The 27,245-nt window shown below is 46.1% G+C and overlaps 1 protein-coding gene across 3 annotated transcripts in view; it reads left to right on the forward strand.

The window, feature by feature from the left end:
- The window catches only part of FANCD2 (FA complementation group D2), a 170,659-nt gene that overhangs the window by 24,967 nt on the left and 118,447 nt on the right, over positions 1-27,245 (forward strand). For all 3 annotated transcript variants that reach the window (XM_090021350.1, XM_090021352.1, XM_090021351.1), the window contains exons 7-13: positions 4,448-4,500; positions 7,957-8,035; positions 14,709-14,833; positions 21,280-21,367; positions 24,657-24,761; positions 26,034-26,134; positions 26,429-26,537. In XM_090021350.1, coding sequence (XP_089877476.1) covers positions 4,448-4,500; positions 7,957-8,035; positions 14,709-14,833; positions 21,280-21,367; positions 24,657-24,761; positions 26,034-26,134; positions 26,429-26,537 — 660 coding nt within the window. The remainder of the gene's footprint in view (positions 1-4,447; positions 4,501-7,956; positions 8,036-14,708; positions 14,834-21,279; positions 21,368-24,656; positions 24,762-26,033; positions 26,135-26,428; positions 26,538-27,245) is intronic.

Consider the following 27,245-nt stretch of genomic DNA (forward strand, 5'->3'; position numbering starts at 1 on the left):
AGAGTATATGTACGGGGAGATGGGGTGGGCGGTGGGGGGCTGCACTGCCCTCACCTCCTCCACCTGCCAGCTGCTCATATGCCAGATTGCACCACTGCTCTGCTGCCATGCCTGGCTGCTGCTGCTGATCCCCTCAGACTTTTACAATATTAGACTGTTTTGACAAAGAGGACCTTCTTCTGATCATATAACTGCTTAGTTTTCTTTAAGAGCCTTTGGTGAGGAACCTTGCCCAAAGCTTTTTAAGTCTTCAATTCTGAGTCTTTACTCTCAGCCAGTTATTTCTCCCAGGGGGTGGGGAGGGGAGGGGAGGGAGCAGGAGAGGATTACTTCAATGGAGGGCTGAGGAGGTCAGAGCAAAATCCCAGCATTTTTGAGTGAAAACAAGATAATAGTAAGAAACGATACTAAAAGGTTAAGCACAAAGGCAGAAAGAGGATTTCAACCTTAGTTCTAGTATTTCAGGATTATATATGATTTCTCAGAATAAATATTTCATTTGTTTTGTTTTGTTTTTTTTCTAAGAAAAAAACTTGAACCTGTTCAGCCTTAGCAAACGGGGATTTGCTGGCTGCCTACAAACTTGTTAGGGGAGATCAGCAGCAAATAGGAAGGGTCCTATTCCCCCCAGCAGCACCTGGGGTGATGAGGAACAATAGCCAGAAACTGCTGGAGAATAGGTTCAGGTTAGAGATTAGGAGGCACTGTTTTACTGTTAGGGTGGCTAGGATCTGAAACCAACTTCCTAGGGAAGTGGTCCTCACTCCTACCTTGGGTAAATTCAAAAAGAGGTTGGATGAACACCTGTCTGGGGTCGTGTGATCCCAGCATGTGCTGCAGCCAGTGGCGGGGGGTTAGACTAGATGATCTGTTCAGGTCCCTTCTGACCCCTAACTACTATGAAAACAACTGCCAAAGGAGTGTGTAAACTAGCTGTTCATAACAAAAGGTTCTGGAACCCATGTGTATTATTATTTATTATTGTTGTTATGTAAAACTCTAACACGCATGCTAAATGCCTATAAATATACCCATCAAGTGTACATGACACTTCCACATGTAAACAGTTGATCTCAGAATTCCATACTTTAGTTACATTAGGCTAAATTTCTTTACTACGTTAAGCTATAGCCGCAGTAAGGGCTGATAGGGAACCAGGACGCCTAAAAGGAAAATATTTTCCAAAATTTACCTGTCTAAGAATAAGTATACTCCCTGTGGTACCCCTCTGGTGTAGTGTGCTTCCCTCTTTACAATTGTCCAGTTATGCTGGCCAGTGTAGAACAGGAACAGTACCCCAGCTCCATTGCTTCTCTGCTGTCTCTGCAGTCGCAAGTAAGTTAAAGAAGACTTGAGGGCATGGGTGTCTGGTGCCTCTTGAGTCATGGGAGGCACATGCCTCTCTTGGCACCAGTCAGCAACTGGCGGGGGGGGGGGGGGGGGGAGGAGGGTGCTCCTGGCAGCCGATCATGCGGCTGATTTCATTCACCGTTAACTCCCGTGGCCGCCGGCCAGCTGGCGGCCCCCGCTTCCCGGCCAGCGCTTGCAGGGGGAGCACTGGTGCCTCCTGCCTGCCCACCTGCCGGCTGGCTAAACAGGGAGCATGGACTGATAGGGGGTGCACCAGCACTCTCAGGGGATACACATGCACCCCCTACACGTCGCCCCTGCTTGAGGGAGGTATTTGATAATACTTTTCAAATACAAAAAGATTGTTACAAAGAGGATAGTAATCAATTGTTTTCTTTTATCCTCTGAAAAAAGGAAAAGAACAATGGGCTTAAGCTATAACTATGGAAATTGGGTGCAGACATTAGGAAGAAATTTCTGACTATGGGGTGGGAAAGCATTAGAATAGATTACTTAAAATAAGTTGTGGAATCCCTGTCATTAGAGACGCTTTAAGTACAGTTTGACAGATATCTGTGTAGTCTGGCATAGACAAGAATGATCCTATCTTGGGTAGGGGTTGGAATAGATTACCTCCTGATGTCCCTTTTCAACCCTGGTTTTTCCATGGTTCTATACCAGGAGTGGGCAGTTATTTTGGGCGGAGGGCTGAGTTTTGGCAAGTTTACTCAGTTTTGGCAAGCTGTTGAGGGCCGCATGGATAGCTTTGCCACTTGACAGGTGCCCCACTCCCATGTCGCCATTTTGGGACTGGAAGTTCCATCCCCTAACCCCTGGCCTTTGCCACCAGAAGTCCCTCCCTTTACCCCCAGAAGTACTCCTTTCAGCAATGGGTATTGCCATTCCGGAACCTGAAAAATACCTAATTATATTCTAAAAAGCAAACATCTAAAACATTCATTAATATGATTTCAAAAAATATGTTTACATGCATTTCTGTAGTGTACCTAGAGGTGATTGTATATAATAGCTTAAAATGAAGTCTTACTTTTGTATATTGTGAGAGGGTGGGTATAGGTTTGTAGTGGGCTGTGGGTGTGTGGGTATGGGGGTTGTGGGGGAGCGTATGTGGGTGTAGGGTGAGGGAGCATGTGGATATGTGGGGTATGGGTGGGTATGGGGTTTGGGGAGGTTGTATGTGAGGGGAGAGTGGCTGGAACGTGTGAGGTGGTGTGGGTGTGAGGGTCTGCGCGTATGGTAGTGCGAGGGGGGGTGTGGGTGTAGGTGTATGGTGGGGCATGTGTCTGGGACTTGCCCTATGAAAACACACTTGCACACGGTACTGGCACAGTCCTGTGCTCCCGGTCCAGTGATGCAGCTGGGAACCAGATGGTGCTGGAGCAGGGTGGGGGCAGGAAGGCAGGGAAATGGCTAGGGGTGGGGCGGGGCTGGGCTTCTGCCTCCTGCTGCCGGCTCCCCTGGGTTGTACTGCTCCTGGCTCCTGTTGTCTTTGACAGGCAGCCAGGAGCAGATAAATATTTTCTACATTTTTTAGGGGTCCCGCAGGCCAGATCCAGCCCATGGGCCATATTTTGCCCACCTCTGTTCTATATACTGGGTGTGTCTACATGTGCCCCTAAGGTGCTGTTGTAACTGCACCATTACTTAGTACTTCCCTTTGATAGAGATGCACCGATACATTGGTCCCATATCAGATTGGCACTGATATAAGGAAAACTGACAGTATCGGAAATAAGCTTTTTTTGGTTGATGTGGCCAATAATGTTGCCAATTTAAATGCCCTGTGCCTGCGCGCAGTCACAGTGCAGCACACAGGCAGCCAGAAACGCAGCCCAGCAGCATGGAGAGCTGTGTCCAGCTGGTAAGTCTGTTGTGGGGGAAGGGGCGGGGGAGGGAAGGAGCGTGGTGGGGGAAGATAGAGGCCCTCATGGTGTTGGAGGGAATGGTGCTCGGGCTGGGGTTGGGGCAGGGGCAGGTGCTGTACATCTGGGGTGGGGTGGGGTGAGGCATAGGAAGGAGCTGTGAGTGGCTTGTCCAGGGAGTGTGAGAGGGGGCATGGCTCCCTCTGCTATGCACACCCTGGGAGGGCATGGGGGGCGTGTACCCCTGCATCTGCATGTGGGTGGGCTGGGACTGGGGTGATGCTGAGCTATTCCCGGTGTGGGGGTAAGGGGGGGGCGTTGGGTCGGGCTGTGCTCAGGGCAGGTGGCAGCAGCGCTGGGAGGGGGGCTGTGGGCTGGTGCTGCAGCCACCCCAAAATTTCCTGTAGCATTCCTCCCAGCACTATCTCTGCCTGTCCTGAGCACAGCCTGGCCCAGCCCCCACCAGGAAGAGCTTGGCACAGGCCCAGCTCCAGCCTGCAGCCCACCTTGCCTCACGTGCAGGTCTAGGGGCACACACCCCACCATGCCCTCCCGGGTTACGTGTAGTAGCAGCAGCCACTCCCACACCCCCCAGATAAGTCGCTTGGGGCTCTGTCCTGCATCCTGCCCTGGCTGTGCAGCACCTGCACCATCCCCATCCCCACCCCCACTCCCTTACTGCGGGGGTCTCGATCTGCCCTGTACCCCTTCCCTCCCCCCATCTTTCCCCACAACAGACTTACCAGCCGGACACTGCACTCCAAGCTGCCAGGCCTCATATCAGCAATTGGTTCAGTATCGGCCAATATGGCTCATTAAAAACCAGCTGTAGGTATCACTCAAAAAATCTCTATTGGTGCACCCCTGCTAAAGGACTTCCTTTTGGAAGTACCAAAGACGGCGCAGTAAGAACCAGTCCTGTGCCGTGTGCACATCACGGTTATTTTTAGACACTATTTGGCCGTAGCGATGTGCTAGACTGAGGGAGTGCATTGCTATGGTGATGTAGCTGTGGCATCATGGTTTTTGCCTGTGGATGCTATGTCACTGAAGCATGTTGCTATGGCGACGGTGTCACAAAATGCTATGGTGACATAGTGTCGTGTGTGTCTGTGTGCCCAGTAAATTTGTCAATTCTGATAGGGAACACTACCACATAACAAATAATACATTGATATTTCAATGTTGCCTTTCTTCTTTTTTTTTCTTTTCAGCCTGCGATTATAACATTGTTATTGGAAAAGCTTCCTGAGTTCTTTTTTGATACGTGAGTACCTGGTATCTTTCTCTCCCTGAAATTGAAAGCTTGTTTGTTGGATACTGCTCTGCTGTTTGTTTAAACATACTTTCCTTTACCTTTCTATGTAAATAACTCGGGGCAGTAAACACTGTTTATAGGGAAGTGTACAATTTACTATTCCATGATCAGTATCCAAAATAACAGACAGCACATGGTGTTGTTTTGCAGTGCTCGGGGGTTGGGAGCGTTCCCAGCTAGCCTCCTTCCTGCTGCTGCTTTTAGTGTTTAGGCTGCTTGGGTCTTCGTGCTCTCAGAGGCCACTGCTTGCAACCAGCATCTTAGAGCTCAGGAGTGACAAAAAAGAATGACTCAAATTCATTTTTGGTAGTGAAAGCTCGGATATGTTTATTGTCTCTTAGGGCAGTATGCTAACGAGTCTGTATAGCGCTCAGCCAAACGGCCCGGACAATGTTAGGTGACATTATTGACATTACATACAACTGATGCCCCTTAAGTTGCTACAAAAGGACGAGTCTCACAGTCCCTGTATTACAGCTGAGATGCTTGCACCCCATGCTAATTCTTATTTCTCTCTCTATTGAGATGCCCCTTTTTGCTTGTTTCTTTGCTAAGTACAGTAACCTGCAGCTCCCCCACCCCACCCTACCAAGTTTGGGCATCTAGAGCCCACTTCCTGCTGATTTTGGGCTTCTTCAGCTCACTCCCTAATGAATTTGGGTACCTGTTGAGTACAGCTTGCCTTTTGTTATCTCTCCTTTTTTATTCCTCACTTTTTTTTTTTTAGCTGCTGTTTCTTACTTTGAAATAGCCTTTTTCCCCCTCACTGTGTCTTTTATTGGGTCATCCAGCAGTCAGTGAAGCCTGCTGATTTCAAGGTCCTTTTGTAGTGTCTTAGCTTAACTATAGCTTAATATAGCTACAGCCTCGCATAACTGAAAGTCAAAAAGAAATGTAGCGGTGCCTTTAAAATACAAGGTCAAGCAGCAGATTGTAGGGTTATTTGAAAGTCCTGAGAGCCATTTCAGCAATGCATCTTCAGAACTCTGAGCTGCCCTTTACTGTGGGATTCAGGAGAGCGACAGGAAAAGGGGACTTTCAGGAGCAAAACTGCAAGGACTTCTCAGTCCTGCATGGCACAGGAGCGTATTGCTGAGTAGTGGAAAAAAAATTCTGTTTGTGGTACTTTTGCAGTGTGGGAGAGAGGGTCTGCCACCCTGGCACCTGATCCCCTCCTGTGGTCAGACCCACCTGCCCACTCTTTCCCAGCCTCACCTTACCTCCAGTTTCTTTCCTGCCACACCTTTAATGATTTTTTCTTGTTGTTGGGGGAGGGGGTCCCTGGGGGTGGAAATAACCTCACTGGTTGTGTTGCCAGCCAGCCTTCCACCTGAGGCCTGTGCTCTCCCATTAGTGCATCCCCATTAAGAGAGTGCTCCTACAGGTTTCTAAGCACCTGTCGAGGCATCAACTTTTGCACCCTTGGCCCCCTTTTCTCTGGCCACACCCTCAGCCTTGGTCCACTATTTAAGACCTTGGCAGCAATCTCTCCTGGGGTTTCAATCTCACCACACCAGTTTCAGCCTCTCTGGCTTGGGGCTAACTTCCGGCCCCTATAGCAGGGGAATAGAACTCTGCTCATGGCCTCCTTCACCCCTGTGGCCACAATCCAGTCCTCTAGTCTCAAGTTCAAAAAGGAATAAAACACAAGCTAACTACTTCACAAAATAAATAGTCTTCCTCCCTTAGGATAAATATTGTGTGCAGGACCAGTTTCCCTAGGAGCTGTCTCACTCCAGCTCCCCTATGTGGCTTGAGTACCTGCCTGTTCATTTCCAGCAGCTCCTCACTCCCAGGAGCACCTTTTCCTGTTGCATGCAGGGGCTACCTCTTGTATGGTCCAAGACTGGGCTTGTATCCAAAGCTCAGCCTCCTTCCAGCCATGTGTCCGGATCTTCTGCACCCAGGGACCAGGTGCAGCTAATTTCTTCATTACCTGCCTAGCCTTTTTAGTCCTTGACTCAGGCCACCTGGGCCGCTACTCTTGCTACCCTTCTTGGCCCTGGGTTTCCTACCCTCTCAGGCGTTCCTAGTAACAGGGGAAGGGATTCCCTGTTACACTGTTTTTAATATTCTGGGTTTTTTTTCCATGCCCCTGCAAAACATCAAACAATAAACAATGCCTCCCCCCCCCCCCCAAAAAAAAAAAAAAAGCTCTACAAAACTCCCACACAAAAAGCTTAATTATATTTAAGGTTGCTTCAGTAATCCTCATAGAAATTTTCTCCATAAAATGAAGTATAGGAATGATTATTTAAGTAAAATTACTGTAATATTCCACCCATATTTATTAGGGTAATATTGATATGTTAAAAACTTCTTATACATTTTACAATGACCTTAATTTTGTTCTGCAATATTTAAAAGCTTCTCATATGTTTAATGGTAGCCTGGTTTTGCTGTAGCATAGGTAGGATCTTTTGAACTGCTTGTTCTTAACCATTTTAAAGCTTCTTGCTATGTGTAGAAAATCTGAAGGCAAATCATAATATATCCTTATTTGCATCCTGTTACTCAGGATAGTTGTGATGCTAAGCCTAATTTTGGCATTGATGTTGAAACGTATTGACGTTTTTTTCTATCATCACATATTCAGCAAGTTGTGAAATGTGGGTTCTTCTCTACTTTAGATTAAAATCCAGAGTATTTATAATGATGTTTTGCTGGTGATTTGTCCACAGCCAGTTAGTCTTCATGGTTTAAAAAAATAATTAGAGAAGCAACTTTATTTCTAAGTTGTGGGAGCTAGCAGTGAGATGTTTGTCATGTATACAGCAGTGGAAACTAGTCTAAAGCTTCATGTTTTGCACAGTTGCACTTTTCTTCACTGTTATGCTATATTTTGGTCCATACACAGTATTTCTCTTTCTACCTAAATTCTAGTTTTGAAAATTCTTTTAATATATGAACAGCATGTTTTGAATTGTAGTACTGTTTGAAAACCTAATTCATCTACCTAAATTGTGTCAATTCAAAGTTTGGTATAAAGCGAAATAATCATGTCTTGTTTAGCAGAGGAATAACAAAATTATATAAAAATAGTCATTTAGTATTGTGTCCACCTTTGGCTTCTCTAAGGGCTTGTTTACACCATTTTTATGCTGTACCCAGAAGTGTCACTGTCAAGTAAGCCCTGCTCACTCGCTCCCATTTTAAATGCACCAAGTAACAAGGCAATGTAGTGGCCTTAAAGTAGCCCTGAGTATGTGCCAGTAAGCATGTCAAAGATAGAGGGCTTAAGAATGTCTCTGGGCTTGTGCACAGGACCATTCTAAGCATTTTTGGGAAGCTGGGATATGCTTTATGGCAATGCTTCTGGGTGCAACAGAGTAGACAGGTCCTAAAAATCTTGCTTACTGCCTGTAGGTTTGACTGACTTGTATTTCACTTGTTCTGATATTTCAGTGTGGGCACCTTTGGAACCAATTTTCCTCGGCTCATTGTTAATCAGTTTAAGTGGCTTGAAAGGTTACTTGACAGCAAGGTAAGTACTAATGCTGCAGTTACCGATATGTTCTCTTCGCTGCTTTCAAATAGGATATGATATTTTATAATACTAGTGAGAACCAGTGACAGTTTTACATTCAGATTCTGAACACGGGATGACATTTTAGTTTGTTCTACCCCTTTTATATAGCAGGGCATCCTGGGTTCTGGTCTCTGTTACCAACACTTTTTTATGTATTATTGTCCAGTGATTTATTAATATGAATATATATGTATGGGCAGTCCCTGGAGGAGAGACTGGAACCAAGGACTCCCTTGTGGGGAAAGCTCTTATTACAGGTCTACAAATTCATGCTCTTTCTTGCTTTTTCTCCTGGCCCCATGAAGCTTGTATTCCTTTCTACATGATGACCCAGCTCCTAACAGGCTGGTAACGGATGCCTACTTTGTGATTCTTAAATAGACTCACACTTAAACACTTGGTTCAGCCAAGGTGGCAGTTCCTTTGCAAGAGTGAAGTAGCTGAACTTTGTTCCTGAGGGTGTGACCAGATGTCAGATTTGAAGCACTTCCAAAGTGGTATAAATATCCTTATACTGGTACAAAAAGTGAGTGTACAGATCTGTGGACATGATGATAAATTGCTTCAAAATCAGCTGAAAATGTACCGAGAGGAAGCAGGTAGTATGTTCTACTAATACTTCTGAACTTGCATCTCCATGCTTGTTGCACTGTAACAAAAGGGGTGAGTTGGTCCTCCAGACATCCCACAATGCAGTGCTGGCCCTCTTTCTTCCCATTGCTTGAAGTAGCCACTCTATGATTGAAACCAAACTCTGTGGCCCAATGGTTATGACATGTGGCCTTTCCCACCTATTTATTTCCTAACTTGAAGTCACAGTAGCAATTCCATGTCATGCTCTCAGCAATGTGGTTGAGGTCTGTCACAGCAGTTAACAGGCTTGTCTGGATGCTTTGTGGTATACTAGGCCAGACACCAGCCTCAGTGTCCACCCCATCTGCTTCCAGCACTTCCTCCACACCTGCCAACAATTCGACTCAAGAGGAGGTGCTGGACCTACTCTCCGTATGAAGCAATGAGGGAGTTTAGCAGGCACTCAGGGTGAGCCATCACAACTAAGACTGTCTGCTGAAATGGTAAACGGTAAACACTGCCAGCCAGGCTCAAGCCATGGAGCACTCTAATGCCACCCAGAATTAAGATGGGAGAACCTTCCCCAGCCTGCCTCCTGCCCCAGTGGCCTAGGAGCTGGTACAGGAGGCCAAAGAGCTTTCAGACGACTTCCTATTTCTCTTTGGCAGTGAAGAAACAGAGCCTTACCATCCTCTGCTACAGGAGAGTGATGGTGAGATTGACATCAAGACCAACAGCTCTTTCACTGTTGAGGCCTCAAGGTCTCATCCATTGACCTGTAAACCCTCAACAGTATACTTTTCTCCTTGGTGCCAGCAACAATGCCCATAACACAGCCACAGGCACTGATGCCAAGTGTGCAGTCCTCCTTCCAGTGCCCTGGACCCAGTCTCTTGAGAAATGCCCCAAGGATGGCCAGTGCTGCCAGCCAGAGTAAATTTCAATGCACCATTACAGTCACACTATGATTAACAATTAGGTAAGCTCCCTGGCAATGGGTCACCACATAGTTACCATGGTTCCTCAGTACCTAGCTGGCTGGGAGAGGTGGGCACAGGCCAAGGGGTGACTGTTCTCAATGCTTGCATTTAGGCTACTGCTAACACACATTGTCTTGGACCCTTAAGGCATGCTTTTGTTTCCCTTGTGGCCACTGATCTAGGTGCCACCCCATCCATACCTCCTCCCCCAGCTGATTTTTGACGAGGTGAGGAGGTGCCATTTCAGATGGAAGGAACAATTAAGCCTTTTGTATGAACAATGTATTTGTTTTACAGTGGCTTCCTGTCATTTCAGTTAGGATTGTGGGCCACCTCACCTCATTCCTCCAGTGCCCTAACTGGCACAGGATGATGAAGTGGGTGCTGTCAGTGGTCTCAAAATACTTTGGAAACCCTGTGCGGTAAAAAGTGGTGATGACCTCCTAAATTTGGTGAGGTGGTTGATCCGTAGTGCCAGAACTTGCTGGATCATGAGGCCCACCTCCTGCAGAGCTAGTTTGTCCATGGACTTGCCCACCCAAAGCTTCTTGGTCACAAACCAGATAATGTCAGGGGTTATGAGCTTCCAGATAATGGAGGCTGCAGGCTTCTCTATGGTCAGGGGTTCCCTGACACTGCTGACTTGGTTCTCAAGGCTGGAGGCCAGCTTGGCACAGATCTCCACGAAGGTGGCCATGGGCATGCGGAAGTTGAACTATTAATTATTCAGTGTGTCTAGGAGAATGTACTCCAAATAGGTGCTGCTCATCTTTCTTAACCAGAACTGCTGCTTCACAGTTTGTAGGGGCTCCCACAGCAGCCCACATTCTGTGGTATACTGTATGGCCTCATGCTCATCAGCCACATAGGTGTTGGTGGCAAAAAGTTATAGAGGAAGTTACAGAGGCACCTTGCCATGCCCTTGGTCATGCACAGAGAAGCACACCAGCTGGCACAGAAGACAGAGGGTCATGCTAAAGTAGTTCCAGACTCTCTGCCTGGAACAGTGTAGCAGGGTCAGTAGCTCCTGGTGCTGTGTGATCAGGGTTGGCAGGGTGAAAGGGCAGTAAAGTTCTGTTCTGTGCTTTCTGGGCTAGGAGTGAAACTGATGAGCCTTCCAGAGAGGAGACTAACCAGGTACTCCCAATACAAGACTGGTCATGGGATCCCTGGGCAGACAGGCTGTTAGCACTTTCCTCTGTACCCAGAAGTCTTTAGGAACCTTCAGATACTGAGTCACTGGAAGGCATGCTGGGTTGTGTGCTGTCACTATCCCCCTGTGCTGTGGAGCAGCAGTGAGCTGTCATTCACTGGGGAATGCTTGGATGGAGTACAACCGTCAGCACACCCGAAGGGCTATATTTTGGAATGGCTTCAAGCCCTTTTACAGTTTGGCCTGATTTGAATGTTATGTCTGTCCATTAGGGCTGTGCAAAGCTTCGACTTAACGTTCAATTTGACAAATATTTGACCTTAAAAAGTGAAAGTCGAGTTGAATAGCAGCTGGTCGAATAGCTGTCGAATCGAATACTGGAAGTCGAATATTAACAGCGCGGCTTGAATATTCGACAAGGGTCGAATATTCGACTTGCCTATACTGAATTCCCTGTGCGGGAGGGGGAAAAGGAAAGTGAGGTGAGGGAGGGGGAGAGGGGGAAAGCAGTGCTTTCATGACTGACATGTGTGGCTGGCCAGTGACCTGTCAGTATTCTCTGAGGTCCCTTCCAATCCCAGTGCTCTGGGGGAGGGCCAGAGAAAATGCATGAAAGGCAGCAGTTTTTCAGCTCCCCTGCTTTCTGCCTTGGGGTCAGTTTCTGAGCTGCTGGTGTTCTCCAGCACCTCTGCATCAGACCACGATGGCTGGAAGCCCTGATCTTCAACAAATTCTTTCTTCTCCATGTGCTTAGAAATAGATTCCTTGAGGATCTATTCCATAATTTTTCCAGGGACTGAGGTGAGGCTGACTGGTCTGTAGTTCTGTGGATCCTCCTTCCTTTTCTTGAAGATGGGCACTATATTTTCCCTTTCCAATCATCCTCTTCCAATCTCTTCCAGTCACCATGAGTTTTCAAAGATAACAGCCAGTAGCTGACATACTTGTAGAAACCCTTTTTATTATCCTTCACATCCCCTGCTAGCTGCAACTCCAATTGCATTTTGGCCTTCCTGTTTTCATCCCTGTATGCCTGAGCAATACTTTTATACTTCTCTGTAGAAGTCTGTTCAAGTTTCCACTTCTTGTAAGCTTCTTTTTTGTGTTTTGGCTCACTGAAGAGTTCCTTGCTAAGCCACGCTGGTCTTCTGCCAGACTTGCTAGTCTTCCTGTGCATAAGAATGGTTCATTTGTGCCACTTCAGTAAGATTTCTTTGAAGCATAACCAGTTCTCTTGGACTCCTTTTCTCCTCAAACTGGCTTCCCAGGGGATCCTGCCCATCAGGTCCCTGAGGGGGCTGAAGTCTGCTTTCCTGAAGTCCAGGGTTCTTAGTCAGAGGGCTGGATGAGTCTCAGTAATCTTTCTGTGACATCTTGGATCCAGGCTCCAGGCAAACAGCAAACATCCTGTGCCAACAGTTTAGGCTGGCAGATAGATACCTCCATCCCCCACAGAAGGGAGTCTCCAACTTCTACCTCCCATCACTTCCTCTTGGGGGCAGTTGTCTTGATCCTCCCAATCTTGGGTAGTCCTGGCTTGGCCTGGCCTTTTCTGCTGGTGGATTGTGCTCTTTCTCTGTTGCTAGGGCTCTATATCAGTTCTCCAGGCAAACTGCCTCAAATAGGGATGAAGACTTCTGCTTGCTATCAGAGATCACAGTAATGAGTTTCTTGCTTCCTAGGAGTCCATGTCCTCTTCCTTCTCTAGCACCACCTCCTGGCAGTTCTTCATCTGCAGTCCTAGAGGTCTCTTTCAACCTCAAAACAATGAACTCATGGAGGAGGATGCTTCAGAGTCTCACCACCTCCTCCTGTAGCTCTCTTGCCTTTTCCCTAAGGGATACCACCAGTAGGTACCGCTTGCATCATAGGAACTCCTTCACCTGGCTCTTAGTGGAAGTAACCTGCCCCCCAGTCTCCAGAGTTCGAAACCAGGACCTGGGTGGAAGCCTCCCTAGTGGGCAGTCCTGCCTGGACAGACATCTCACAGTGAAAGCTGCTGCATCCCTATGCCACTATACTGGGTCTTATACTAGGCAAGAAGACTAAGACACGGTTGTCCTAAACTAAAAGCAAGTTTACTGAACCCTAACAGATACAATTCTAATTAAAATTGAAGCACCATTAGCAGTGAAAAATGTGAGGTTTGTATCTAGTCAGAGCAGATGCTTACCACCCCATAATGTTATGAATGCAATTTTACTGGTTGATCAGGCCATGAAGTCTTTTCCGGGGCTCCTGGTTCCCACATTTGATGTTGAGACAGGATCTTGCATCAATGACGGGATCTCTTCAGGCTTTCTTCAGGAGTATTCCAAAGAGTACACTCTCTCACTTCTTTTTATATACCGTATAGCTTGCATTTCTTAATACGTAAAATTAACTTAAGCTTTCTTCCTAACGCATATTAATAATCTTGCTTGTTTGCCAAATATGGTTACCTTTTAACTGGGACTTTCTATTCTGAGGTAATCTTTTCATTTTTAGGTGGGGGTAGGTTTTGATCTGATTGTTCCTTTTTTGCCCAAGTTATATTTATTCAATTTAGTTAGCCAATTTCCTGATGTGTTTTAAGTTAGGCACAGTATTTTTTCATCTTCTCCTTTCGCTGGGTGCAGGTCTTGACCACAGTTCAAGCTAAGCATGCAGCTTGGGCTGAGCACAAAGGTCAAACCCAGGTCCCAACAAAGCAGGGGAAGAGCTGGCAGTGGCTCTGGCATTATGACCTCCTTAGCCATTTCTGTTGGTCTTAAATCTAATGCCTACCTCTTCCTGCCCCTCTCTCCAAGCAGACCTTCCTAGTAAACTCTTTTGTAAACTGGCCTGTTCACTACTGCTTCTTGGTCCTGAAAGATTCCTTTCCCTTGCTATCCTGTCTCCTTTCACCAAGCTTACAGTGAAGGAAGGTGAGAGAAAGTTTCCAGGCAAACTCCCTAATGAATTCCTCACTCTCTGTGGACTCTAGTTAAACAAGTTGCTTAAGTCTTGATCTACGTGCAGAGTTTTAGCTACGTTAAGGTTACTTACTTTTAATTAAAGAAAGAACTCACCTTAAGGGCTCTCCTTGAAAGAGAGGGGTGGCAAACTAACCTGCCAGCTGCTTTCAAATTGCCCTGCTTGCTGTTCCTGGTCACTTGGGGAGTCTTGTTTTATACCTTGTTGGGCCTGGATTGGCCGCATTCCCTTGTTAGGACTGTTGTCAGACACAGGCAGCAATCACTCAGTTAGCAGCACTCCAGCTGCTCAGAGCACTCAGCAAGCCAAACACACACACAGCCCTGGTTCACTTACATTCCAGAAGCAGGATCTGGTGGATTCTCTTTCCCTTCCTCCACTTGCTCCCAGCAAACTGCTTGACTGCCCTGTTTGCTGTCCCTGCGTGCTCAATTACCCCCCAAATATTTTTTCTTTCTTACTATGTTACTAAATTTCTTCCAGCTTCTTGGATTGTCTCTTCATTCCTTTTTAAACTTTTGACAGCACATTTAAATTGCAGTTAAAGGGCTTACTCATGTAGCTGTGTTTTTAAAACCTCTATTCAGGGTTTTGTACTGGATTGGGAGCCTGATGAAACTCAATGAAGTAAATGACAAGTCTGATGACTTCAGTGGGACTTACAGACATAATAGCTTAACTGCAGACCCTCAGTTAAAGACTAATCAAAGCTGTTTTTAACTGAGGATGTTAACAGTAGCTTAACTGTTAATTTGTCTTAATGGAAAGAATGGGTATAAGTGCTGTGTTCTCCAGGTTGTATTATAATCCAGATTGTCACTGAAATGTGACCAGTTAGTGGAGCTATCTAGCGTAAGTGTAAAGAAATTACTGCACTGAGGGCACTGCATACATGATACCAATGCCATAAAAATGAGCTGCTTTTGCTAGTGATGAGATTGTGTTCCATTGTGTCCCCTACCTGTAGGATCTCATCAAGAAGTTAATACAGATGGTCAGTGTTTCTCCTGCACCAATCCAACATGACATAATCACCAGTTTGCCTGAGATCCTGGAGGATTCCCAGCAAAGTGAGGTTGCCAGAGAGGTTAGGTAAGGTTTTTTCTTTTTAATTCTTTGCTTTGTTCCTACTTCAGACTTTGCTACACAGGTGGCCCACATCAATGCAAATGGCACAAAAACTAGTTAGGGCAAGGGTGTCAGCATGTGGAGCCCTATCATCTGGTTTATGGTGCTATCTGTGGGTCTCGGACCAGCCCCAAGTACTACATGCAACACACGCTGGTCCTAGACCTGAGTGCTGCATGCAGCGTGTGCAATGCATAGGGCTGTATTTAACTCACATGCTACATGTGGCATGCAGGGCTGGTCCAGGGCACGTGCTACATACATCATCTGCACCGGGCTGGCTCTGTGTGTTGGATCCAGAGCCAGTCTGGGTCAGGCCTGCAGACTGGTCCATTGTGTCAGATCCATAATGCAGGGGTGGTTTGTTGTGGATGCTATATACAGTGTGTGTCCCAGATTGGCCTTTGCACTGCATACAGTGCATACCTCAGACTGGGGTAAGAGCATGCTGCATGTAGGGCTGGAGCTAGCATGCAGAACCAGTCTGGGGTGTGTGAAGCATGAGGTGCCTATACCAGACTGGTCCTGTGTGTTAGCTCTGGCATATGGGGGTGGTCTTAGGCCTGATCCAGCCGCTTGCCTCTCATCAAGCCTGTGTGGCCAGATCATTTTGATACCTAATGGGTTAGGGAAATGGGACAGTGTGGGAAACTGGCAGTCTGTTTGTTCTGCTGTCTATGAACAGGCATGAGAATGAGGGTCTAACAATTCATAGAATCATAGAAAAATAGGGTTGGAAGAGAACCTTAGGAGATCATCTAGTCCAACCCCCTGCTCAAAGCAGGACCATCCCCTACTACATTATCCCAGTCAAGGCTTTGTCTACCGAAATCTTTAAATATCTCCAAGGATGGAGATTCCACAACCTCCCTAGGTATTCCAGTGCTTTATCCTCCAAGTGAGAAAGTTAAATATTAGGAAAAATCTAAACTTCCCTTGGTGCAACTTGAGACCATTGTTCCTTGTTCTGTCATCTGCCACCACTAAGAGCTGTCTAGTTCCATCATGTTTGTAACCTCCCTTCAGGTAGTTTGCTATTCAATCCTTTCTGTCGTCTCTTTTAGAAACTAAATAAGCCCAGTTCCCTCAGCCTCTCCTTGTAAGTCATGTTCCCCAGCTCCCTAAACCATTTTCATTGCCCTCCACTGAACTTTCTCCAATTTATCCACATTCTTCTTTAGTGGGGGGCCCAAAACTGGACACAACTCCAGATGTGACTTCACCAATGCCGAATAGAGGGGAATAATCACTTCCCTTGATCTGCTGGCAATGTTCCTACTAATTCAGCCCAGTATGCGGTTGCCCTTCTTCACAAGGGTACATGGTTGGCTTATATTCAGCTTATTGTCCATTGTAATTGTTTCCTCCTTGTCCCCTGCTGCTGCACACTGTGGAGGAGAGGTGTAAGTGGGGTAACACTTGCATCTTTTTCAAGTAGTGCATCTAATTCATAAACCAATAAATATATTTGCTTGTAGTTCTCAACAGTATCCCTTCTCTGCTCTCAGAGTAACTGCTGGAAATGTGGGGAGCTCGTACACATAAGGCAGAGAGAGATTCCTTTCCTGAAACACCCATTTCAGCAAACCTATTTCAGCAAACATTTGTGGCACTGAGTTGTAGTTGATTTATGCACTATTACACCTTCTTCCTTGTACCTTTCCTGTGGCTTATTTGCTTTAGGGTATTAGTGCAGGCACTGATGCAGACTTCACCAAGCATATGTTTCTTCATAACCCTCTTAAAGCATATTTAAAAAAGAAAAAAGAGGCAAACAACTAAAGAAGAAAGATCTTATGGGATGCTTGCAGGTGTTAAAACCCCTTCCCCTGCAAAACAGAGCTTTACTTTAAACTCAGTGTGTTCTCACGCCGAGCCCGGCACATGCCCAGAAGAGGCAGAGCTTTAGTTGACCTGTCTTACCGGGCCCAGCCCCTGCCACCCTGATGAGCCACCTGCGGTCCCGTCCCACTCCCTGCCGAGGCCCTGGGGCCATGCATTCTGGCCCTGGGTCCCAAGCCCCCCACACACCCCAGAGCTAGGCAGCAGCCTGAGCTCCAGCCCTGTCCAATTCCCTTCCTCCCTCCCTCACTATGGGGCCCTCAATTCCTGCTCTTCCCCACCCCCCGCCCCATATTACCTACAGGAGTTTCTCTCCAGGCTGCCTAGCAGCCATGTGCATCTACATGCACATGGTTCCTCTTCCTCCCATTCCCCTTATAGGCCTGCAGACAGCTCTCTGCAAAAGTGCAAAATCCATGGGTTTCTCCCATGTTTTCCTTGGGTAAAGTGGGGAACCTGGGTCCCCTGGCCCTGTCTCAACCCTGCTTTGGCTCTGTCTGGGCCACTGGCCCCATTCCTGGACCAGTGAGACTTGTAACCCAGGAGCAAGCTTTCTGGAAAACACAAACTAAGTCCCTTCTGGGTCCAGACTTAAACAATGGCTACCTGCTAACATAACAAGTCTTCCCTTTACCCCAGGTAATATCGCCCTGCAAAGCATCAACACTCTGTTCACCTTCTTCAAGATAGTCCCAGTGCCAGCTAGGAGAACCTCTGCATTCCCCTTGCTCTGGAGCTCTTGCCTCATAGTTTCATAGTTTCATAGTAGCTAGAGTCAGAAGGGACCTAGGTAGATCATCTAGTCCGACCCCCTGCCTTGGCAGGAAAGAGCACCGGGGTCAGATGACCCCGGCAAGGTGCTCATCTAACTTCCTTTTAAAAATCCCCAGGCTAGGAGCCTGCACCACTTCTCCTGGAAGCTGGTTCCAGGCCCTAGCCGCCCTGACTGTGAAGTAGCGCCTCCTAATATCTAATCTAAACTTACCCTCCGCCAGCTTGTGACCGTTATTCCTGGTCACTCCTGGCAGTGCACGGGGGAACAGGGACTCCCCCAATACCTGCTGATCCCCCCTGACCAGTTTGTAGCAGGCCACAAGGTCCCCCCTTAACCTTCTCTTGTGGAGGCTAAACAGGTTCAGGTCCCGTAGCCTCTCCTCATAAGGCCTGCCCTGCTGACCCCTGATCATACGAGTGGCCCTCCTCTGAACTCTTTCCATATCGTCCACGTCCCTCTTGAAGTGTGGCGCCCAGAACTGGACGCAGTACTCCAGCTGCGGCCTGACCAGTGCCGCATAGACGGGGAGGATCACCTCCCTGGACCTGCTCGAGATGCATCTGTGGATGCATGACAGGGTACGGTTGGCCTTCTTGACTGCCTCCCCACACTGCCGGCCCATGTTCATCGTGGAGTCAATGACGACTCCAAGATCCTTTTCCGTCTCCGTGCTGGCAAGAGGGGAGTTCCCCAACCTGTAAGTGTGGTGCCGGTTCTTCCTCCCCATGTGCAACACCTTGCACTTATCAGTGTTAAACCCCATCCTATTCTCATCCGCCCACCGTTGCAACCTGTCAAGGTCAGCTTGTAGCCTATTGCACCCTTCTAGTGCACCCACATCCCCCCACATCTTAGTGTCATCAGCAAACTTGAACAGGGTGCTTTCTACCCCCTCATCCAAGTCACTGATGAAGATGTTGAACAGTGCGGGCCCGAGGACCGAGCCCTGCGGAACCCCACTGCCCACGTCCTTCCAGGTCGAGAAGAACCCATCCACTACCACCCTCTGGGTGCGGCCCTCCAACCAGTTGGCGACCCATTTGACCGTGTGGGCATCGACACCACAGTCTCCCAGCTTTTTGATGAGGACAGGGTGAGAGACAGTGTCGAAAGCCTTCCGGAAGTCCAGAAAGACTACATCCACAGCAACCCCTGCGTCTAATGATTTGGTGACCTGATCGTAAAAGGCCACCAGGTTGGTCTGACAAGACCTGCCACTGATGAACCCATGTTGGTTGCCCCTGAGCATGCATTCCCCCGCAAGGCCCTCCTGGATGTGTGCCAGGATAATTTTTTCAAAGAGCTTACCCGGGATTGAGGTAAGACTAACTGGCCTGTAATTTCCCGGGTCCTCTTTTTTTCCCTTTTTGAAGATAGGGACCACATTGGCCCTCTTCCAGTCCTCCGGCACCTCACCAGAGCACCACGAGTGCTCATAGAGCCGCGCCAGGGGTCCCGCAATGACCTCGGCCAGTTCCTGTAGAACCCTAGGGTGAAGATCGTCCGGACCAGCGGACTTGAACACGTCCAGCCTCTCCAGAAGTACCCTAACTAACTCCTCGCTAACCCCTGGCCCAAGCGTGTCTCTCCCGGGGCCCGAGGGGGGCCCAGCAGGGAGGTGGCTGAACTGGTCCCTACTTAGGAAGACAGAGGCAAAGAAATCGTTAAATATGTTAGCTTTGTCATCTGGCGTGATGACTAAGTTGCCCATCGTGTCCTGCAGGGGCCCCACATTACCCGGGACCCTCTTTTTACCCCCTATGTATTTGAAGAAGGACTTCTTATTGTCCTTAATCCGGGAAGCTAGTCCTATCTCCATCTCTGCCTTGGCCCTCCTGACTGCCCCCCTACATCCTCGGGCGACTGTAACATAGTCCTTCTTGGTGATGACCCCATCTCTCCATTGGGTGTATGCCTCCCTTTTAGCAAGGAGACATTCCCGGATGCTCTTAGTGAGCCATGGGGGTTTATGTGCCCTCCTGCTCCCTTTGACCCTTGTTGGGATTACCTCCCTTTGGGCATGGAGGATCGTCTCCTTAAGGAGCAACCACTCACCTTCGACATCTGATTCCCTTCCCCTCTGGGTCCTCAGCGCTTCCCCAACGATCCTCCTTAGCTTGTTGAAGTCAGCCCTCCTAAAGTCTAGGGCTGTTGCCTTGCTGCAGCCCTTTGCCACCTTACGCTGGCCAGACTAACTGCTCTGGCTCAGGCCCTGGATTCATATAGCTGGAAACCATGCCTCATTTGGTCATGTGGCTCCCTGAGCTGTCCCAGGTTATTCCTGAGTAGGTTTGCTGAGTAGCCTTCAGTGCAGCTTACTGCTGCTGGTCTCACTGCTGCAGTGGGGCCCATGCTTCTTGAGCAGAGTTCTGCTCTGCTGGATTATTGCAGAGTAACCAGCTTTGTCATAGGCACTCCTAGCCTCTGCCCCTTCCCCTGGCTGGCTATTTTCCTTGTAGCCAGCTCCACCAACTGCTTTTCTCCTTAAGTAACAGGAGCCTTCTGACTCTGTTACAGCCTGCTATTTAGTGTGTTTGCATGCTCATGCACTGTCTAGGACAGAATGGGGCCCCTGCTTTATTGGCTTTTAGGCATTGCTATAATGGAAATACTCACTGATGGTGATAAAACAACAAAGGAATGTTGGGAATCAAGATACTTGGTTCTGTGTTTGGTTCTGAAGAGGTATGAGCCTCAGGGGCTATGGATTCAGCTTTGCTGTGTATCTGACATGTTCTGTCTAACAATAGGTCTGACAGAGCAGAAGCAGGGGGCGCAGACAGTTTTAAAGTAGGGGGGAAGAGAGACTTACTGTTTCTTAGTGTATCTGTTATACAAATTGTAACTGTTTACTCTGTCCACCCCTAGCCTGCAGTAAGTGACATTAAACTCACAACATAATTTCATTTAGGGATAAGCTGCCCCACTTCTACTTACTGTGGGATAGGAACAGACAGTTGAAACAGTTACAGCAGATTCAGCTTAGGCGTGGTAAATGGGCACCTGAAAATGGTATAATTGTTCATATGTCCGCACCCAGGATTTTCTTTCCAGCTTTGCCCCATATGATCTTATGCAATCTTTTGATTTCACTGTCTGTGACTGGGAAATGATTCTTGTATTGTGTAAGACCTTGTATCCCTACTTTTGCTTGTGAATGTCATAGAGTTATTAATGCCAGGCAACAGAAGGTGGCTTCCAGCTCAGCATATTTCCCTTAAGCCGCAGAAGATGTTTCTCTTGAAGTGCCGTTGTCCTATGTGAAGCCCTAATTTTGTTTGCTATAGAAGCAGCTGAGAGTGACCAGGATTACAGAGGGGTCAGCAGACTGGAGTAGAATGCTCAGAAATTGTCAGAAATGTTGCTGTTAAATAGTAGTTTGGAGAAACAGTGAGTTTCAGAGGTTTGTAGTGCAGACAAAGTTAGATGAGTTTTTCTATGAATAGCAAATGCAGGACTAGCCCTACCACATTTCAAGTTCTTGCCCCACCTGAAAAGTCAAGTATATCAGGATGACCTTCAAGTATTGCTTCCATTTCTGCCAAGAGATCTATGGAAAATGTCAGACTTCCTTCATGTCAAGTGCAAGTCAAGGAGCAACGAAACAGAATCTCAATTGCGAGAGAAGCAATTAGTTTTGAGAATATTTGCCTTCTACAGTATCAGTGGCATATGTTACTGTCTCTCTCAGAGATTTTGGAGCAGATTGCATTTTTCTGTCTCATAATTCATCTTAGTGGAAAACAAGCAAAAGCCTTTATTTCTCATTTTCACTGTTTTTCTTCTACATTAGCCATTTGTTAAAACGGGACACTCGACTAACTGTTCCAATCCTGGATGCCCTTTCCAGTTTGGATCTTGATGCAAGACTGCTGGCTGAGGTAAGAGATTTTCTGTTAAATAGAATTAGTGTAGAACAGGAAATGCCTGCTGCTTAGTAGAATCAATATTAGAACTGCTTTGATTTATTCATTGAATTTTATTAAAACTAGTCTCTTTTCAGACCTTCAAATCTGGAGGCAACCAAAATTGGAAAGGTGTCATTTAAACCAGTAAGCATTAGGGGTATGTGAAGTGGGCCCTATTTGATTAGGATTCGGCTCAAATTGGGGACAGTGATTCGATTTAGTTTATTTGGATCACTGTCCCTGATTCAATTTGGCCAAATCCAAATCTGAAGATTAGATCCTGATTTAGAGAATCAGCAAACTGGCTGTAGACACAGCTTTAAATGTTTTTTCTACATACCTCAAGGTACCAGTGCAGCCTGTGAATGCTGCAATGCTGGGGCAAATGGAGCGTCCCACAGGAGTGCGGGGGAGCCCTCCACATGCTCTGTAGCGATCCTGGAAGTGGACCGGAAATACTTCCGGTCCACTACGGGTCCACTGTGGACTGTGCTCGGGGTGCCCCCCTTCACTCCGTTGGTTCGGCAGTTAGCCTCAGGGGGACCCCAGTGCCCCCCTGACCCAGGAACACCAGTCTCGAAACTGGGGGGTATGGGGGCCCCCCCCCCGCGTGCTGTCCAGCAGACCTGGAAGTGGACTGGAAGCGCTTCTGGTCTACTTCTGGGTTTGCCGTTGAGTGCGCTGTGGAGCCCCTCACTTCTGTGGGATGCTTCATGCGCCCCAGCATCGTAGCATTCGTGAGCCTCCTGCTACCTAGAGGTATGTAGAAAAAACTTTTAAAGCTGTGCCTATGTCTGAATTGCTGAATCTCTCTGAAGTGATTTGGAGGGTTCTGATTCAATTTGGAGAGATTAAAAAAGGTCTGATTCAATTTGGATTTGGAGATTTGGCCACCGAATTGGGCCAAATCTCTGCTGAATCAAATCGGGAACCAAAGCTTTGCACAGCCCTAGTAAGCGTGTTATAGTGAGAAAGCAAAAAACAGTTAAAGCGATAGTCAGAGATGAGTTTTTCTGGTTCTCGTGGAATAATGTGTTCATAAAAAAAGTTCTGTCCCAACCCCTGAGAGCGAGGGTGGGGCCCTGGGACTTACCTGGGGCCCTGGGATGGATCTGGGCTGTGAGGCTTCTTGCAGGTGGGATCTACCTTGGAACACAGGAGTGATCACCATAGTCAACACAGTGGTGGTGCCAGAAGCAGCAAGGGGCCTGGTGGCATTGAGTCTAGAGGTGATGAGAGGTCCAGGGATGAGTATCTAGCAGTGGTGGGGTCTTGGGCATGCAATGAGTGTTCAGGGGTTGCTGTGGCCAAACTCCTTTTCTTTTTTTTGGTGTCTTTGTGACAAGGTATTTAGTAGAATTTGCAGATTTGTTGGAATTTGATAGGGTGCTTCTGCTGTGTCCTAGCTTGTTGCTGATAGCCATGGTCAGCAGAGCCAAAGGACCCCATATTCTGTGGCAAGCCATGTCCCCCAGTTTCTGGTAGCTTGCTAGTAGCCCAGCAGGCCATATAGGCTCTTTGGCTCGAGTTTCTGCTGGCAACTTACTTCTTTTAAGGGAAAGGAGTGCAAGCAGAAAAGAAATACAGCAAGGCAGATGTTATTTCTGAAACAAGACTACATTTACTGGTTAATAGCAATACCTCATGGAAAGTCCTTGTACAAGAATGACTAAGCCAAAATTAAGCAGAGTCCATATCAGCAAGAAGACAGGCCTAAGCAGCCATGTCCCCTTTTCAAGCCAATATCCTGTGATGGATTTTTTGGGTATGGACACATACTTTTGGAGTTGTTTCAAAAGAGAGTACTGTATTTACTCAAATACGACACTGATTGTGAGATGACCCCCCAATAATTATATTTTATATATGGAAAATTGATACATTATAATCAATTTTCCAGGTATAGAATCTAATTGGAGGTTTGCCTTGATTTTGTCCCCCTCCCAGTACTGCAGCAGGGAAAATAAATCTGAGGCTTCAGGTAGCCCTTTTTCTTTTGGTTTCTCTCCAGCCTTTTCCATGCAGTATCCATACACTTAGTTTATCCAGAATTGATGCATGTTACCTTTTTGTGAAACTGCAGAGCTTCACAATTGCTGCAAGATACTCCAAAAACACACTTTTGGGCAGCATTTTGACACATACTTATATGTGGTACAAACTTTTTTTAATTTGTATCTGAGGACAAATTAGCCCAAACTAATTCCCTACCCAAGAGTCCAAAACTGAAAGTGGCCCTACTACTGACAAACATCCTTCACCTACACCTGGGGCTTCAGATGTTTCCAAAACCTTTGGTGGGTATCCTACTTGCAGGCCCAAGCCTGGAGGCTTGGGGTTTGGATGCTCCCAAGTTTTGCTTGTCCTTAGCAATAAGGCCCTTGGAGCAAGCAGTTTAGTACTGCTCAGTATGTGTGTGTATTCCAGATAGCACATGGATCCTTTGTGGGGTGGTAATTAGCCCCCCAATCATGCCCTGGATGCAGCGTTCTTCTCACCGGTCCTGGGATGTTCCAAAAATTTATATGCAGATGAGGCACAGGGCAACTTGGTCCAGCTTTACCTTTATGGAGGGGGGAGGGAGGGCACACTAATCATATACCCCAAGTTAAGAATGGGGATGACAGAGGGATTCTGTTTGGGGCTCTGTTTGGTGATGTTTGCCAGATGTTTAAGGCTGGTGAAGAAACAGGAATAATTGGAAATGGGAAAGAAAGCTACAGCTCAGCTGTGGGAGTGAAAAGGAAGTCAAAATCTATGCAGTGTAGTGACACACTATGACTTTAAAAACAGTTGGTGGTAAGGGGAACTGCGCTTCATCAGCTCTACCATGCATCTTATTCAGATGGCCTGCAGTAATTTATCTTAGTGATATGCTCCCATTATAGTGTTTGCCGAATATGGTCTTTGTGTTTTATATTCTTGGTTTTGGTTGCATTTAGTCGACTGGATAGGTAGTTTCTATTACTGAACACATGCTGCTTTTGGCAGCAGTTTAATGATAGACACTGTATTTAGTGAGGTTTCCTGGTAGGTGATTTTAAGACCAGGAGTTTTTCCCCCCCCATATGTGGTATTTCAAAAGGGCAGCAGCTGTTAGGTTCTAACGTACAAGTGGACAAACTGGAAGCAATGTAAATAAATATAGTAAAATACTCCAACTTTAACATGGGATGAAACAGCCTTAAAGTTGGAGAGCTACATTTGTTTTGTTTGTTTGCCTGATATCTTGCCTCATACATGACACATTTTTTCCCCTTAGGTGCGTCAGACTGCTATGACTATAGTGCCAGCTGTAAAATTGGAAGACTTGCCTGTTGTAACCAAATTTATTCTTCATAACATTAAGGCCACAGATGCAGAAGAGGTATAGAATTTATGCTATCATAGTAAGGATACATAAAAGAGAGTGGTGCTGTTTGGGAATGTAGAAATAGTCATGCCAGAGTAGACTGGCTCAGTCTGGCTTGACTGAGTCCAATGCCTGCTTCTTCAGAAGCAGATATGAAAGCTCTCATACTACTCTAAATTGTTAAGAATTAAGCCGCATGTGGAATATATTCCTGATCCCTGCAGTTATCCATTCATGCCCTGAAGCGTAAGGCTCGAAACCTCCTTTTATATCCTTTTCTTATACCTCCTTTTCTTTCAACTTCCTTTATTATTATTTGGTTTTGGAATGTATTTTGCAGTGTAAACAGCTAAAAGAACTTAAAGATGTGTTAGGAGCTTAGATCAGTTCAACTCGACCAAGCTAATGTGGTTAGGAGGCAGTTTTAAAGCCCTTCCAACATGATTGAGTTGAAAATAAAGGGGAGGTTTTCAAAAGTACCTTAGACTACAAATCTTTTTAGTGGGGTTTGTGCTCCTAAATTCCGTTTTGAAAATTTCTCTGTGATAGTCCTCACAATTAGTGAGGGCTATTTTCAGGTGAAGACTTAAAATTAATTTTCAACTTCAACTTTGTGATAGACTTGTATAGAGAAAATGTGCTCAGGTTTTTTAAATGGGACTGGTTAGTATGTTGAAGTTTCTTTCTAGCTAAACTGGTTGAGAGATTGCTCACACGTCACCATGAAACATTTTAGCTCAAATTTGGCATTCTCAGAAAGATATGATCATTTGACTATAATGTATTTAGAATGATCAACCTGATCTACAGTAGTTGCTACAAACAATGAAATTTATGTATGTAAGATCCCTGTACCACAATAATCCCATGGTTACCTGGCATACTATGCTGGTGTTGTATAGAACTTATAAAAGTAACCTGCAGAATATAGATTCTCTCTTACTGTGAACAAGTGGGAATTTTGTGGAAGAGCCTTTTAAAGAAATCTCTTACCACCATTTTTCTACAAATATTCATATACACAGATAATGCCTAAGTTATTTAGTGATGGTGCATGAAATGGTCTTCACACTTCTTTTTAACTGAAAAATCTTGGCATTGTCTAATGTCTGTTTTTTCTATTGGCCTTTCCTGTTGTCTTTGAGGATTCTGTAGATTGCCTTTTTCTTTTTTTCTGTCTTTCCCCTCTTCCTTACTGTCACTTTTTTATTTGTACAAATACTCTAACAAAAGTGCCTGTCATTGTAAATTATTCCTACAGAGCTTTTTGCCCTCTGTGTCCTGCAGGTGATTTCTGATCTCCGTAAAAACTTGGATCTGTCGTCATGTATTTTACCCATGCAGATACTGGCTTCCAAGAACAAGCTCAAAAGCCAGGCCCAAGCAAGGTACTTTTCTCGTGTCTAAGTAATTCTACTTGACTGTTGTATGGAAAGGATATGACAGAAGGGCTTGGACACTAAGTTATGAGGCTGCATAATTTAGAATCCACTGCAGATTGATGTTAGCACCTTCAGCATTTCCATCCTTATCCATTGAAACACACTTTTGTGTCTACAACACTCTTGTGTGTGCACTGTATCTTATACAGTAAGCATCCTTCATCTTCTGACTTCAGTCTTCCTATCTTTATCTGTTCATGCCCTGCTCTGCACTAATTCTGCCCCTCTGGTTATTTGCAGTTCCTCTATGAGCCAAGTAAGCAGTAGTCAAAACTGTGTGAAACTCCTTTTTGATGTGATAAAGTTGGCTGTGAGATTTCAGAAAGGCATTTCAGAAGCTTGGATTAAGGTCAGACTGTCTTCTCTGGTTTTTCATGCAACTTAAACATTAATTCTAGATTTTCTTACATTCAGGTTTGGTTGTAAAAAAAACTATCTAATACTGCACTTTTATCACTTCCATTCTGATACTTGTTTCCCTTCTGTGTTCCAGTTTAACAGTATTATTTCCCTGAGATACTATGTTTTATACTTTTGAGCTACAGACCTCAAAGTGTGTTCTTTAGATAACCAGTGAGCAGTAGTTACTGTATTCTACAGCCTGAGAATCTAAGGTGCAGGTTAAGCCTAATTGTGTGTTTTTAAGTGAGCAATTACATTTAGATTTAATTTTTAATGTAATTTTTTCTGAAAATTTAGGTCTTAACTTCTCTGAACCTGTTTTCCTATCTTTGGAATGGGATAATATATTTATTTGTTTTATAGGAGTGGTTGAGGCTAGGCCAACTGATATTTTTTAAAGTGCTAACAAAGTGGTCTGCAGGGAGTTAAACTCCTCTTGAAAACAGGACTACATTTCATTTTAAACATGGCCTCTCAGTTGATGTGTATTTAATGAGGTTGGACTTTATTCTTCTTTCCACTTCTTCTTTCTTTCCTTAGGAATGTAATTGCTTTTTCAAAGACTGAAGTTACTTGAGTGTATGCTCAATCAAGCTGTACATTTGTCCACTGTCTCCAGACTGTAATGATGGATGCAGTAGAGAGACTATCCTGG

The sequence above is a fragment of the Crocodylus siamensis genome, chromosome 11 (assembly GCF_052110815.1).
Source record: "Crocodylus siamensis isolate JL-2025a chromosome 11, ASM5211081v1, whole genome shotgun sequence".
NCBI lineage: Eukaryota > Metazoa > Chordata > Crocodylia > Crocodylidae > Crocodylus > Crocodylus siamensis.